Source organism: Miniopterus natalensis, chromosome 1, assembly GCF_054644295.1.
Source record: "Miniopterus natalensis isolate mMinNat1 chromosome 1, mMinNat1.hap1, whole genome shotgun sequence".
Taxonomy (NCBI): Eukaryota; Metazoa; Chordata; class Mammalia; order Chiroptera; family Miniopteridae; genus Miniopterus; species Miniopterus natalensis.
The window spans coordinates 43,770,271-43,786,867 of NC_142081.1; the positions used below are offsets into that span (position 1 = coordinate 43,770,271).

The 16,597-nt window shown below is 34.4% G+C and overlaps 1 protein-coding gene across 2 annotated transcripts in view; it reads left to right on the top strand.

Moving 5' to 3' along the window:
* VPS13C (vacuolar protein sorting 13 homolog C) overlaps positions 1–16,597 on the top strand; it is a 168,592-nt gene that overhangs the window by 34,489 nt on the left and 117,506 nt on the right. For both annotated transcript variants that reach the window (XM_087821106.1, XM_087821108.1), the window contains exons 7-16: positions 362–421; positions 2,888–2,947; positions 3,872–3,952; positions 5,194–5,251; positions 6,900–7,027; positions 8,489–8,595; positions 9,290–9,461; positions 11,324–11,386; positions 15,304–15,433; positions 16,010–16,104. In XM_087821106.1, the coding sequence (XP_087677232.1) occupies positions 362–421; positions 2,888–2,947; positions 3,872–3,952; positions 5,194–5,251; positions 6,900–7,027; positions 8,489–8,595; positions 9,290–9,461; positions 11,324–11,386; positions 15,304–15,433; positions 16,010–16,104 (954 nt within the window). The remainder of the gene's footprint in view (positions 1–361; positions 422–2,887; positions 2,948–3,871; positions 3,953–5,193; positions 5,252–6,899; positions 7,028–8,488; positions 8,596–9,289; positions 9,462–11,323; positions 11,387–15,303; positions 15,434–16,009; positions 16,105–16,597) is intronic.

The window sequence follows — 16,597 nt, forward strand, 5'->3', positions numbered from 1 at the left end:
AAAATAATTTAGTGGCAGTGTTTTTATCTGTGACGCTTTGTTTTATTTATGTATGAAGACCACCTATAATGTTATACAGAAAGAGACTCTTGGTAACTAGACAAGAATCTGTTTAATTGTAGTTAGTGAGTCTTCTTTCTTCTAGTAAGAAAAGAGATTTACTGAGAAAGTATATGAGTTTAATTACTACAAAATATGAATAATCCCAGTCATGTTATTGGCTTTCTTCTCTTTCTTTTCCAGAAACCCATTTGGTTTGTTTGACTTATTTGTAAACTAACTTCCTGTGTTGCTTCTTGTAAAGAGGAACATGGATTCACTCTCACCATCATATTTTAATATCACCTTTCTTCCTTGATAGGTTACTGATCCAAAGAGGCCTCTTTCATTTGGTGTCACACTGGGAGAACTTAGTCTGTTGGTAATGTTGGACTTATTTTAAATATTTGTGGAACCTATAAAATATTATTTCCGAATCACAGGGAGAATTGCCTAAAACCAACTGTTGCTACAAATAGCTGTTTTATTTTTTTGTATAATCTTTCTACAGCTTTTCTAGAAGTTCAAAATTGTTAGTGATGCTATTACTTTCTTTAATTAATTTTGATTTGTCTTTGAATTTAACAAATATCCAATTATCAGTATCAAACATTCTGAAAGAATTAAAAGCTGTCTCTTAACATGTGAAAAAGTAGGGGAAGATAAATTTCTATAGTCATATTTTCATTCTTGGTTAGGTAAATGGAATTTCCAAATAGTATGTGTCTATATGTATGTGTGTGTATATCACAATGATATATATATATATATATATATATATATATATATATATGTAATTTATTTTGATTAAGTATTTTATAAAGCAGTTTGGTTTTTCTCTTCAAGATTTTTAAAGATAGAGAGTGTATATACCCAGGTTAGACTTTTTCCCCCCTATTATGGACGACTAAGTGGTAGGAAACATGTTTTAAAGTTAAGGACAGTGAACAGAAAATTATACTGGGTACATGTTTGCCTTATGATTAGTTATATGTAGGGCCTTAGTAGAGAGAGAAGAGAAAAAAAATGAAAGAGAAGTAGACTGCCAGAGAAACAGAGAAAGGATATGTTGCCATGGAGGCCTTAAGAACGATACATGCATGCAGAGAAGCAGAGATACATAGAGTTGGAGACCAAAGCAGAAACATTAAAGAGCTAGAGGAACAGGAAGGGGAGTCAGGAAGCTAGTGTTTAATATACTGTTTGTCCTCTGCATGTTTCCAAAATGAATTCGAAGTAGCTTTCGATAAAGAACACCTAACCTTTAAAGAGACCAGAATCTGTGTTCTGAAAGGTAGAGAGATAATTGTTCCAGAAATTTTACACTAACAGTCATAAGTGAGCACAGTATTTAACACTGAGCTTCTAGCAGACAAAACAAAAAATATGAAATAGTCCAGTACCTACCATTGACTGATAACAGGCAGGTGTACCGGAGCCTCAGAGCGATGCCTAACTTTCTTAGCGTGTGCTGTTGGATTCGCTGTATCTTTGCTCAGAATCTTTATACTGTTTTCTTTGTATTATGCTCTTCCCTTTGTCTGTCTGGCAGTTTATTCAGGTTTTAGTACTTGTACGAGATGTTACTTTGTCGTCTTTCTTATTCCTTTCTTACCTTCCTCTTAGAATTTATCATTCCTTCTTTTATGCTCCTTGTTATATGTGATCAAGGCACCTGTAACGTATTACTGTACTGATTACCATGTTGGTCTCCTGCTATCTAACATTCATTCATTCACTGATGCATTATAAAATAAAATGTGGTACTGATAATATATAGTCCTATATTTTAGTGTTTTTGTGATGATTAAATAAGATAGTTTGTGTAAAGCATTTGGCACATTGGCCGGCTCAGTTGTTTCCTGCTTCAACTACTGCGTTGACTGCTAGAACAACAACAAACTTACCTCTTTATGTATCCATACCATTCCTTTCTTCCATCTTTATGGTAATCTTCCCCCTTCAGATCTGGAGCCTGTTTTTCCCTATGTCCTCAGGAGCCGTCCCCCACTCCCTCTTTCCCTCTTCCTTTTTTCTTTCTATCAGTTTCGTTCTTTCCTAAATCTTCAGCTCCTCTCCCTCTTGTCCCTTCCTCCTTCCTCCACCCCACTCCTTTTTGTACGCATTTAAATACATTCAAGTATCTCCTTTACAACAAAATTAAAAAGCCTGTTATTAACCTTCTCCCACTCCACCAAGGCCCCATCTAACTACCTGCCTTCTCTTCCTCTTCTTTCTAAGGAAACTTTTTGAGAGAATTTTCCACCTTTGCTATCTTTCTTTCCCTGCCTCCTGCTGACTCCCTACCCATTGTACTCTGACTGTTTCTCCACTGAAACTGTCCTTAACAAGTTCGTCAGTAATTCCCTGGCTACCAAATAAGTTTAATTTAGTTTATTTCGTGCCAGCATTTGGTATTGCTGACCATGCTGATTTCCTGGAAACATGGTCATGTTATGATTTCCATATTTTCCAGGTTTTCTTCCTGCTTTGAAATAATTATTTATTTGATTTTTTTTAAAGAATGTGGACCTTTTTCAATAGCTTATAAGTGAGCTCTCTGTTTTTATTCATATCCAATTCCTTCCATACTTTAGACAGATGGTAGGTCAATAATTATTTTCTGGGTGAATTAACTCATTTAAATTAGAACCTCCTCAATTCTATTTTCACTGTTCCTCCTTTGATTTCATCATAAAGATATGTAAAGAAACAGAGTGCTAACAGTAGCCAGCATTAGCTATATATGTGTTTTCTTCCTAAGGTATTTTGTTATATTTACAAATGTTAGAGTACTATTTTGAAATATATATACTTCATTTCACAGTTAATTCTTTTTTTCTTTTAGACTGCAAATGAACACTGGACTCCATGTATATTAAATGAAGCAGAAAAAATTATATACAAGGTATTAGACTAGATTAAAAATGTCTTGATTTTCCTAGGTACAAACACTTAATGTATTTTTTTTTTTTAATTTATCTTTATTGTTGAAAGTATTACAGTGTCTCCCCTGCCACTGATCCCCTCCACCCCACTCCCACCTTAATGTATTTTCTTAAAGAAACTTTGATGGAGCAGAATGTGCCATTGGCATGTGAGTTAAATGTTCAGGGTCTAGTTTTGGCATTGCTACTTACTGTGACCTTCTAGAACCACTTACCTATTTTGAGGTTTAGATTCTTCACCTAACATGTAAAGAAACTGGATGAAATGAACACATCCCAGATTGTATTTTATGGAGCATTAAATAATTTAGGTACTATTCAACTTGTAGAAAAATATTCTGTAGTCAAGTAAGGTTACTGACTAAAGTATTAAGCTATACATAGTTAAACAGGTATGTTTAATTTTGTTTTAAACTACAGAACTTCACAATATTTTAAATATACTAATAAACATTGTGAACATCCAAGAGGGATACTTAGTATGCAGCTTTCCCCACTTCGTTGGTTATAGAATCCTGTCCCCTCACTCCTCCCACAAAACGACCATTCGTACCTACCAGAGGAATCATATATATTTTTTTATATAGCAGAACATATACAGGGTCTGTTAAATACCAAATTCTCAATAAATATTTGATGATTGAATGAATGAATTCCCTTGGAAATAGTGTTCCTGGAAGCAAATTTAGCAAATGCTGGGTTAATAATAAAGTCTGTGAATAACATGCATATATTTTCCCCCATTTTTGCATTATTTTCTTTCCTTTATCAGTTCAAAATGGCAATTGGATAATTTTGGGATATTGAACATGAGAATAATCTTTTAATATTGATTCATAATTTCACTCTTAGTTGCTTGACCTCTTTCAAACTTTCTTTTATAGCTTATCCGACTTGATAGCCTTAGTGCCTACTGGAATGTAAACTGCAGCATGTCTTACCAGAAATCACGGGAACAGATCTTGGTAATTTTTTTTATCTGGAAGAGCTGACTACACCTACTATATTTGTTTAACATAAGAGATCCCTAATGAGAACAGGATGTCAGTCTTTTGTTAAAGTTGTATATAATTAAATCAGAAGTGTAAAACACAGTTTTTGGTATCCACTCTGTCTTTTAAAAAAGTACTTTTGTTTTTGAAGATCTTTGTGAACTCATTCGGTTAGTGAGATGAGAACCTATACTATTGAATCAAAACTGCACTTAGGGTTTTTGACACTCTCATTTTGATAGCATTTGGTTACATCATGGTGTTTTATATGAGAATGATTACTTGAAGAGTACTGTAAAGAAAGATGATATCTTTCAGATCTAAAGAATATATTCTTAGCCCTGGCCAGTGTGGCTCAGTTGGTTGGGTGTTGTCCTGTGAACTGAAAGGTTACTGGTTCAATTCCCCGTCTGGGCACATGCCAATAGGGGGTGTGGGAGGCAGCCATAGGATGGATGTTTCACTCTCATATTGATGTTTCTATCTCTCTCTTCCCCTCTCTCCCCCTCTCTCCCTCTCGCCTTCTCCCTCTTCAAAGAAAATCTTAAAAAGAAATTCTTAGCTAATGTTTTAGGCATTTGTGATAATAATTTCCTGAATAGTGAAAGATTAATTTACAACTTCAGTGTGCTAAGCCAGTCTTAGTCTTGTTTACTTACTTAGAGGAGAAAAGAAGAACAGTTGGATTTTGGAACTGAATTAATTCTAAGGTTCTATCTATTATTTCTCATATGCTGTAGCACAAATAATTTGCCTTTGTCTAGAAATTGTTTGAGATCCCAGTTCATGGATGTTTATATAGATATATGTATATTTTAAAGTCACAATGTTATAATGTTTCTAGATATTTAGAATTAACAATTTTTTTCTTCTGTGTTTTATTGTAAAGGAATATATTTGGCGATAATGTTTAGTGTTTTTTTAATGGATTACTATGGAGAACACAATGTTTTAATGTTTCTAGATATTTAGAGTTTAAAAAATTATCTGCTTCTCTATTTTAGTTTAAAGAAATATAGCTGTAAATAATGTTCAGGTTTTTTTGTTTTTTTTTTTTAATGCATTAGTAATCACAAAGAGAGAAATAAAGATACTGATTTAAGACCAAGTATTTTTTTTTTTGGTATGTGTGTACAGATTTTGTACTGATTTTTTTGGCTGAATATGTGTGTATTTCATTTTTAATTTTCATATAATTCAAATTTTTTGTTTAGGATCATCTGAAAAGTGAAATTCTTACTAGTAATGATATACTCCCAAAACATCAATATAGTAAGTAATGGTTAAAGTTTATTTCATGTAATAGGAAGCCTGGAATTAAATACTTCATTGATAAAATTACTTTGACAAAGTATTAATTTTATGATATGGCATATTTGGATTATAATTATTTAGGAATAGATTATAACATGCACACTGCTGGTAAGAGAGAGAAGGACAGTGTGGCTGTAGTTCACCCCCAACAGCTAACCCCTTTTGACCTCCATATTTCCTTCTTACCTTGTTACTTTCTGTGTTTTAGGAATTAGGTTTGCTTTGCTTTGCTTTGCTTACTAACTAGCTCTCTGAGATCTTGGTTTTCAGGTCACCCCTAGCATGTCACTCATTGTTGCAGTGTTAAGACAAATCAACCACGTTAGAGACTTTTTTATATGAGTTTTTCTTGGTAGCCTTTTCTTTCTTTATTTAAAAATCGATTTCTAACAAATCTGCCTGCTTATCTATTTATCTCATCTGTTTTCTCCATTTTTGCTTAATTGTAAAGAAGCCGTTAGTTTGTACCCTTTATGTTCATCCTCAGCTGCGATGCCGTGTTCTTTGCACTCCCTGTCACCCTGGCTCACATTGATTTCTTCTCATTCTTTTATAGCTGTTGCTGCTGTCAGAGAGTTGATACTTTCTCTTTACGTTCATTGGCCTCTCTATTCAATGCCAACAGAGTTTTCACATGCTGCTCCTTGTGAAAGAATTTTTCTCATGAAAGAACTAGTTCAGAAAGTTCTACAACTTCATTTTTAGGCATCTTTCGCTTATAAATAACCTCTAAATTAGTTGAAATTTTATATTATCATGCAAACTGTAAATACTATATAAGGTATTACAATTAATATAATTTTAATACTATTCATAGTTAAAATTTGTCACTTTACTTTGCTCTATTATCTTCCCTAATACACCTTTTCATACTGCTTCTCAACTTCACATATTTTCTTTAGTTTATTCTAAGAATATATGTAATGATGGTTTTGAAAATTGTAAAAGAATAAGCAATTTTTTTTGGGTAGTATGAATTTTATTCATGGTTCTGTTCCTAAATTCTGCCAGTGATTAAATAAGACAGAAATTAACCAAATTTTATTTCCTACCGCCCAGCCCGAGTAGCTCAGTTGGTTGTACACCAAAAGGTTGCCAGTTTGATCCCTGGTCGGGGCATGTACAGAAGGCAACTGATTGATGTTTCTTTCTCACGTCGTTTTCTCTCTCTCTCTCTCTCGATTTCTCTCCTCCTTCCCCTCTCTAAGCATGTCCTCAGGTGAGGATTAAACAAAATATTTGTTTCCTACCTTGTATTAGTATTTTAAATGAGTAATAAAATCATTAACTATCTTGTAGCAAGGAAGAGAAGCCTAATTTTACACAGAGTGTGACTGACCAAGAGCAGATTGTCTGTATTTTGTACATTTCTTACTTAGAAGCATAGGAACCCAATTTCCTTTTTGGGGATTCCACTTTAACCATTGAGCTTGACAATTGATATTATGCAGATAAATAGATGCTTAAATATTTCTTGGTAGTTCTTTTTAACATATTTTTAACCATTTTTCTTTACTTTCAGAGTAACAGTGTTCTTATAATTATTTACAGTTGTTCATATGTAGGAGCATATAAAGGCATCTTACTACTTCTCCTGTGTTCTCAGTTTTCCAGCCAATATCAGCTTCTGCAAAACTTTACATGAATCCTTATGCAGAAACAGAGCTCAAAACACCCAAACTTGATTGGAACATAGAAGTACAAAATATTGCTATTGAACTGAGCAAACCTCAGGTAAGATTCATTTGGACGTTTCTAACTTTGATGTACCTTGAACCTGACTGCTTTTGTCCATTGCGATTATTTCTTTCCAGTGTTCTGATGGTGTGTTTCGTTTGTTATGTGAGATTTAACTCCTAAAACTAGATGGACTATACATGTTTTTTAGAAAGAAAGTATATATCAAATTTAAGAAATAGTTTCATTTTATCTGATTTTTTGTCTTATTGGTGGAGAATCTTATCAAATTATAGTAAATGACATTATTTCCACTTAATTCCCAATTGTTGATAGAGATTTTAATATTTTTTTCCTTCCTCAGTTTGTAATAGCAGACACTTATATTCAATATTGTTTACTTATTTTTTAGAACAGCTATGTTGGCAGCTTTTATTTTTTTACTTGTTTTCTCAAGTTTGGTTATATGCCCAGGGAGTTTGGATAACAGACCTAGAAAATTGGAAGTGAAAGGAGTACAGGGATTTATTTATAACTAATTGAGCGTTTAGCCAGTGTAGTGTATTAAAAATACAATGCAAGTTATATGTGTAACTTTAAATTTTCTAGTAGCTACATTAGCTAAGTAAGAAGAAAAGACGAAATGATTTAGCCCGGCCGGGCGTGGCTCAGCGGTTGAGCGTCGACCTAGGATCCAGGCGATCGGGGTTCGATTCCCGGTCAGGGCACATGACCGGTTGCGGGCTTGATCAATGACTCTCTCATCATTGATGTTTCTGTCTCTCTCTCTCCCTCTCCTCTCCTCTACTCTCTCTGAAATCAATAAAGATATATTTAAAAAAAAAAAAGATGAAATGATTTAAAATTATTAACATTTTATTTAACCTATCTAGAATATTAAATTTTTTTTAAAAAACATTGTCTTTGTTGATTTTAGAGAGAGGAAGGGAGAGGGGGGGAGAGAGAGAGAGAAACATCAATGATGAGAGTCATTGATCGACTGGCTCCTGCTCGCCCCCCACTGGGGATCAAGCCCGCAACCTGGGCATTTGCCTTGATAGGAATCGAACTGTGATCTCCTGTATCCTAGGTAGATGCTCAACTGCTGAGCCGCACAGGTTGGGCAAGAATATTATCGTTTTAACAGGTATTCAATATAAAAAATTGTTAAGATACTTTACATCCTTTTTTTCCTAAGTCTTTGAAATCTGAGGTATATTTTACACTTACAATACATTTAAGTTCAGACTATCCACATTTTATGTGCTTACTAGCCATATGGTAACCCTTGGGCAGAAATGCATTGTGAAAAATAAAGAGGAAGAAGCTAGACTTCCCCCTTTCTTTATCTTACCTACAGCCATGTTACGTGTGTGGGTTTTCCTCTATTTGAGCTATAGCCAGATGCACTGATTTGTTGTATTGGTGATCAGAAGGGAGATTGAGTAGCTTTATCTTACTTTAGTGTTTATTCATGTGTGCAGTCTAATCAGTGTAACTTTGCTTTTGTCTTAATAGTACTTAAGTATGATTGACTTTTTGGAGTCAGTGGATTACATGGTTAGAAATGCCCCTTACAGGAAATATAAACCTTGTTTGCCACTTCATACCAATGGTCGACAATGGTAAGTTAGAATTTGTGTCTTGTTTTGTTTTGTTTTCAATAAGACACATCCTGCTAGATTAATTTACCTTCCTCCTGACAGTGAAAATATTTAAAGGCATGAACAACTGTCTTTTTAAATTGTATTCTTAAAGGGAAAATATAATACTTTCAATAAAAAGAAACATTATTTTTTTAAAAAAGGAACATAATCATATAGTTAGGGACTGTCAGAGTTGTGGTACCTTTAAAGCCATGTAATGAAGCCACTTTTTTATATAAATGAGAGGGGTATCTTTTATATTATGTCCTTGTTACTTTTTTTTCAAAAACACATTCTGTTGTACTTATCCCAGATTATTTCCAAATTCTTAATTTAGTATTCAAGACTTTGAACATTTTTTGGTCTTAATGCCCTTTAGTCATCCACATGGACTCAATGTTATAACCATATTGGATGCTATTAATTTTGCACAACATGTCATTTTGTGTCTTTATGATTTTGCTTTGGTAAAGTGGTTTGTTTGTTTCATAACCTATTTAAGTCAGAGAATTATACTGGGGAATTGAAACATTATTGCTGAGCTCTTACGGGAAAACGGGAAAACGGTTAATAACAGAAAGTGTAACAGATTAGGTCTAAAAGTCAAAGCTATCTTCCTGCTTTTTCTTAAACCTTTATTTTCAGATGTGCATTAAAAAAAATTGATTTGCAGGTGGAAATATGCAATTGATTCTGTTCTTGAAGTTCATATAAGAAGGCATACACAGATGTGGTCATGGAGTAACATTAAAAAGCACAGGCAGTTGCTCAAGAGTTATAAAAGTGTCTACAAAAACAAGCTAACCCAGACTAAAGTCCCAGAAGAAATACAGAAACAAATTCAGGTATATCTTGCATATATTGTTGAAAGGTATTATTTGTTAAATCATCCTTTAATGTTAATTCTTCTAAATTAATTTGAATTAAAATATAATTTTAGAAAGAATAGTGCTGATCTCTTTCTGAGAGAATTTTATGGGGAAATGCACAGTACTTTTTTCCAGTTTTTTTCTTCTTTAAAAACTTTTCCCACTCATCCTAATATCAGATAAAATGAGTTTACTGTAAATTATTTGGAGAGATATGTTTGGTATTTATAATAATGTTTAGAAAATCAATATTAGAGCTGTTTATTATTAGCTAGATGTATATTATTAGGTTTGCTAGTGGCTTCTTAAAAAGAGTTCAAATTATTATCTATAATAAACAGTTCTTATTCTCAAGATAGGAAGAGTCTTATTTATCCCCTTTTGAAATGTAGAAAACACCATACTGAATATATAATTTGCTTAAAATCATCTGATCTTGATTATATAACTTTCTCCCACAAATTCATAATGTAAAGAATTGAATTCCTGTTGTTATGAAGTATAGGACAATCACCAGTATTGTATATTAGAAAGCGCATTAGGTTTCTTAACATTTCGTCTTATGTTGTCCTGTGTAAACTGGAAACAGTATCTGTTTTATGGAGTTGTGAGGTATGCATGAGACAGCTCACAGAGCACCTGCCGCAAGGGCTAGTGGGACACACTAGATTCCTCTTACATACTTTTTGTTTTTAATCCTTACCCAAGGATATATATTTTTTAAATTATGTTTTATTTTTATTGTTGATATTACAGCTGTCCTCCATTCTCTCCCTTTGCCCCCTCCACCCAGACCTGCCCTCCCCCCTCTCTGGCCCTCACCACACTGCCGTCTGGGTTCATGGTCAGTGCATGTGTGCTCTTCGGCTGTCCTCTCCACCCTCTTTCATCCTGTGCGCCCCCCCACGTCCTCTCTGACAGCTGTCAGGCCCTGGTTCCGTTTTGTTTGGACTACTCTGCGGCTGTAAAAAGGAAGGAACTCTCACCTTTTATGACAGCATGGATGGGCCTGGAGAGTATAATGCTAAGTGGAATAAACCAGTCAGAGAAAGACTAGTACCATGTGATCTCACTTATATGTGGAATCTAATGAATCTGAGGTTATGCTTTTATTGATTTTAGAGAGCGAGGAAGGGGAAGAGAGAGACAGATGGGGGAGGGGGCGGAGGTAGAGAGGGAGGGAGGAAAAGGAAGTCAAGGGAAAGCCAAACATGGGTGTGAGAGAAACATCGATCGGTTGCCTCCCAGACTCATCCCAGCGGATTGAACTCGAAACCTAGGTATGTGCCCTGACTGGGAATTGAACTCGTAACCTTTTTAGTGAATGGGACGATGCTCCAGCCAACTGAGCCATCCAGGCTCCCCTTACATACTTTTATGTAAATTCCCCAAATCAGCTTCTTCTTTAGATTACTTGTGATTTGCAGAGTTTTACATTTAAAAATTTTGTGTTTTATAATGGTGCCTTTAGTACAATGGTTATAAAATAATATAGATTAGAGGGAGTCAGAAGTAAGACCTATAGGATAATACATAATACAAGTCCCCTTTCTAGATAGTCTTGTTTCCATTTGCATATATGACTACCTGTGTATTGTAATGGTCTCATTAAAATTCTTATTTCCATATTTAATGATGATTCACTTTCTTGGAAAACTTATTTCTTATTTTGAAAACGTTAAAAATGTAAAAGTCAAGTGCATGTTGAAATTTATACTTAAACTTTAATTAGATCACAAATACTGTTTGTTCATGGACTAACAAGTAAGCGTGGATGTCATAGAAGAAAAAAATACTCTTTCTCTCTAATGATCATTTTCCTTGTCTTTATTTTATAGGATTTGGAGAAGACTCTAGATGTTTTTAACATTGTTTTAGCAAGGCAGCAAGCACAAGTTGAGGTAATTATTTTTATTAGCTGATTTTATGTTTTGAACATGTTATTACTACTCCTTTAAACCTAGGATCAAGAAATCTAAGTTTCATGGGGTGTTGTTGAGATTTGTTCAGTTGAGTGAGAATAAAGGTTGAGTTTTAATAGCTTCATTTTGTCTCAGGAAAATAATTGAAATACGGGGGGTGGGGAAAGGTGACATTAAGGAGAAAAAATTTTAAATTTTAAAATAGAAAATTTGAACTCCCCCCAAAAGAAGGTAAATAAAAGTCACCCTTTATTCTCGCAACACAGAATGCTAACTGTTAACATTCTACCTACAGACTCCTAGGGTTTCTCCCATGCCTGTGCGCCGACCTCCTTTTGCTGCTTCTCTCCCATTTCTTTCACTTTATCTTTGCTTTGTTTTCTCTTCCCTCCATTCCTTCCTCCTTGGCTTCACTGATCTTTTTTCTTCCCTTTCTCCCTCCTCTCTCTCTCTCTTCTTCTCTTCCTTCCTTTCTTTTCTTTTTTCCAAAATGGGAATCAATCTGTTTATAATGTTTCATAATTGCTGGCTTATCCCACTTGGCACCTTGTCTGCACTGTTCCTTGTTACTTCTGTTATTCTGTAACATGACTTTGTTTTGGTATTTAAAAAACGAATTACAAGTGTAATACAACTCATTATACAAAAGTTTGAGGATATAGGTCCACAGAAAAAGAAAATAGAAATACCCATTATGTCACACAGCAAAGATAACCATCGTTAATACATTTCTGTATATTGTTTTAGACTTTTTTTATGCTGATAGAACTCTGTACACATGCTTATGTTTCTAAATGGGATTGAAGCATATATGCTTGTTAGTTCATTTACTTAGCAAAGGCTCATTGAGACCCTGTTGTACTAGCGCAGTGGTTTTCAGGTTTTTATGTTACGGCACACATAAACTAGTTACTACAATTCTGTGGCACACCAAAAAAGTACATTTTTTGCAAATCTGACAGTTTTGATTTATTCACACCCACCAGCTCTTATTGTGTATTCTGTCGTCATTTTTAATTTGACGATCTGAGGGTAAAGAGGTCAGTTCCCCTGACAAAGCAGTTAGGTATGGCATGTTGTTTTAGAAATTCTTGCGGCTCACCAGTGTGCCATGGGACACGGGTTAAAAATCACTGTACACTAGCGTTATGGTTAAGAGTGTGGACTTGGGAGTCACGTGGTCTGGATTCTAATCCCAACTTTGCCAACTAATACTTGTTGTGCCTCAGTTTCCTCATGTGTAAAATAGGATGAATTCATAGTACCTACATCATAGAGTTGCTATGAGAAGTATATGATATCTGATGTAAACGACTTAGACTATTATGTGCCTGGCATATAGTAATTACTAAAGAAGTGACCTTTTTTTCTTTATCATCATCATTATCAAAAACCCTTTATATTATAATTGAAGAATGATAATAAACAAAAAATAAAAATAAAGTAGAAAGTAATATAGAGAGTGCGGAGGCTAGGCTGTGATCATAATAGTGTTGCAGTTTTAAATAAGATGGTAAGGGACAGTCTCACTAAGAAGGATACATTTGAGCAAAGACCTGAAGAAAGTAAGGGAGCCCATCAGAAATATACCTGAGGGAAAGTGTACCAATCAGAATAGAGCAAGTTGAAAGGTTTGGGGGTGGGAGCATATCTGGCTTATTGAGGGAATAATTAAATAGTGTGGTGAGAGAGAGGAGAGACGGTGGTTAATGCGGTCAGAGAAGTAAGGTAGTGGGAGGAGTAGGAGGGGTGATTGTTGGAGTCGGGTAGGATTCTGTAGGGTATTAAAAACAATTGTGTGGATTTTGGCTTTTACTCTGAATTAGGGAGCCATTTTATGAATAGAATAATATAATATGACTTAGGTTTTAAAACTTCCTCTGGCTGCTATTTTGAAAACAGACCACATGAAGGAGGGCAAAACCGAAAACAGATTCGTTAGGATGCTCTTGAAATATTTGAGAGATAATGTTAGCATGGCTGAGAGTGGTTGCAGTGGAGTGATCACTAAGAGTCAGATTCTGGATATGTTTTGAAGGTAGAGCCAACATTTCCCAACTGATTAGAATGGATTGTAAGTGAGAGAAATCAGAGATGACTAAGGATTTTGTCTTGGAGCAGTTGGGAAGATGGAGTTGCTATGAAATGTGATGGGAAAGATGGAACAAGCTTGGGTGAGATGGGAGATCGGGAGTTCACTTTTGGACCTATAAAGTTTTAGCCCTTTTAGACATTAATGTGGATATATTGGAGTAGGCAATTGGATACAGGAATGTGGAGTTTAGAAGAGAAGTCTGTGTTGGAGATATACATTTAGCAGGGGTCAGCACACAGGTGGCATTTAAACCTATGACATTAGATGAAATCACCTAAAAAGTTAGAGTAGCTAGGGAAGAGGTGGGCTCTAAAGACCTGCAGCAATCTATTGTTTATAGGTCAGAGAGATGGGAACTAGCAGAGATCACCATGAGGAGTTGTCAGAGATGTAGGTGGCATGGTCTATGAACGTAATATCCTCAAAGCCAAGTGAAGAAAGAATTTCAAGGAAGAGGGGGGTGATCAACTGTGACAGGTGCATCTGATTGGTCAACTGACCTGAGGACTGAGACCTGACCATTAGGTTTCCCAAATATGAGATGTTTCAGCTATTATTTCTTAAAATGATTTTATGAACACACACATAATATGTATTTTTAAAAATGATTTTATGAACACATAAGTAAGTACATATGTATACATATATGTATATATAGATATATGTATGACTTTTTTGATATTATACCACAAGTCCCTGAGGCTTTGTTCAGACTGGAAAATTTCTATTGCTGTGTGTTCAATTTACTCTTCCCTCTATCATTTCCATTTTACTATTGAGCCCATACTAGGAGTTTCTTTTTTACCTCAGATACTGTGTTTTTCAGGTCTAAAATTCCTATTGAGTTCCTCTAAAGTTTTCATTTTATCATGTTAGTAACTTTAAGTGCATTTTCTTTTATCTCATGTAACAGGTTACAGTTTCTATGATACTTTCAACATCTAGGTTATCTAATTATTGGCATCTGCTGATTATCTTTTTCTTTGAGAATTGATCATATTTTCCTGGGTTTTTGTTTGTTTGTTTGTTTGTTTTGTTTTTCAATACATCAGATAATTTTGGGTTGTATCATGGACATGTGAATATTCTATTGTATAGTCTCTAGGTCCTGTTATCTAGAAACTTGATATTTATGTCTCAGCAAGTGACCTAGTTAGGTTCTGATCTTAGGTTCTGTTTTGCCTTCTGTGGATAGTGGTTCAGACACCAATTCAGTTGTTTCAACCTTTTGTATGTTGTTTGGGCCTGTTTTGCACATGAACAGTATAGGAGTTTGAGACTTGTGCAGATGGTTCATATCTCAGTTGAGGTCTCTGAACCTTTGTTACTTTCATTGATGTCAGGTTCATACATGCAAAGCTTAGGTTCGACTGAAATTTGTGCAGATTTATACCCAGGTATCCCGTTTTCTGGCTCTTCTCCCTCTAGGATTCTGTTCTGTACACTCTGGCTTTCATGAACTCCTTTTGCTCGTTCTGTGGCCAGACTTTCGAATGTGGAAGCATTATCCTTTCAGTTCTAGTGACTCCTTAACTTAAAAATTTGGAAGACATTGCTCAGAAAAACTTCACTTGAACCCTTGACTATATTCCCAACAAAATGCTATTAATAGGTGTGGAAAGTAAATTAATAGACAACATTAACCACGTGCTGAACACCATTTCAGAAGGAACTGTCTTTCTTGACTGTTTTTAACCCAATGTAGTGTTTAAAAGTATTAACCATTGTTCTTACCTGGCTACACCTGAAAATGAAGAGGACATTTACTCTTCAATTAAATTTTTTTATTTTTATTTTTCAGGTGATTCGGTCTGGGCAAAAATTAAGGAACAAGTCTACTGACGCAGGCGAGAAACGTGGAGGCTGGTTTAGTGGGTTTTGGAGTAAGAAGGAATGTAAGAAAAAAGATGAAGAATCTTTGATTCCTGAAAGTAAGTTCCAAGTCAAGTAATTTATTGTACACTGATAAGATAAACTATATAAATTATATTTTAGCCAGTCAGTTGAACTTTATTTCATAATACTTTTGAAATAAAAGTAGCTCAGTGTAGTTAACATAAAAACAGATACATCAGGCTGGCACATTTCTGTGTTTTTCAAGTTGGAACGAAACTTTGATTTTTTTTGAGAAAAATTATTTGTGAAATTTAAAAAGTTGAAATTCAGAAATCACCACATTTTGCATTTCTAATTGTTACTTTTTACATGGATATTTAATTAAAAGTTTCACTTAATTTTGAAAATACTTAGAGAATTCTAAAATCCTTGTAGGAGATCTGAATTCCCTTAATGGTATTTGTTTTTTCTTGATCTAAAAAAACAGACATGATTTTTAAAAACTAGTCAAAGTAATGTATTAGAGGAAATTATCTGGCTGCTTCTGCTTTAGCATTTGTTTCTGTTGATTTTATGGCACTTGTTAGTTTGGTTTGATTTCTTTTATTTTATTGTATCTGTAAAACTGAAGCAGTTGATTTCTTAAAATATTCTCTTTTTCTTTTTTGTAGCTATTGATGACCTTATGACTCCAGAGGAAAAAGATAAGTTCTTCACGGCTATTGGTTATAGTGAGAGCACCCACAACCTAACTTTACCCAAACAGGTAATTATTTAGGTAGTCTAAGAGGTATTTTGTTTCATTTTACTGTATTATCTTATAGTATCAAATTAATTTTTGTGAGTGGTCTAAATAGGGGTGCAGTTAATATCCAGTTTTTCTAGAATCATTTATTAAAGATACTGTCTTTTCTCCATGAGTATTCTTTGCTCTCTTGTCAAACATTAGTTGACCGCATACGCATCTGTTTATTTCTGGGTTTTTGATTCTGTTTCATTGATCTATGTACCTGTTTTTATGCCAGGACTATACTGTTTTGATTACTGTGGTTTTGTAATATTGTTAGAAGTCAGGAAATGTGATGCCTCTAGCTTTGTTCTTCTTCAAGATTACTTTGGTTATTTGAGTTCTTTTGTAGTTCCATACGAATTTTAGGATTTTTTTCTGTTTTCATAAAAAATACCATTGTAATCTTCATAGGGATTGCATTGAATCTATAGAATACTTTGAGTAGTATAGACATTTTAACAATATTAAT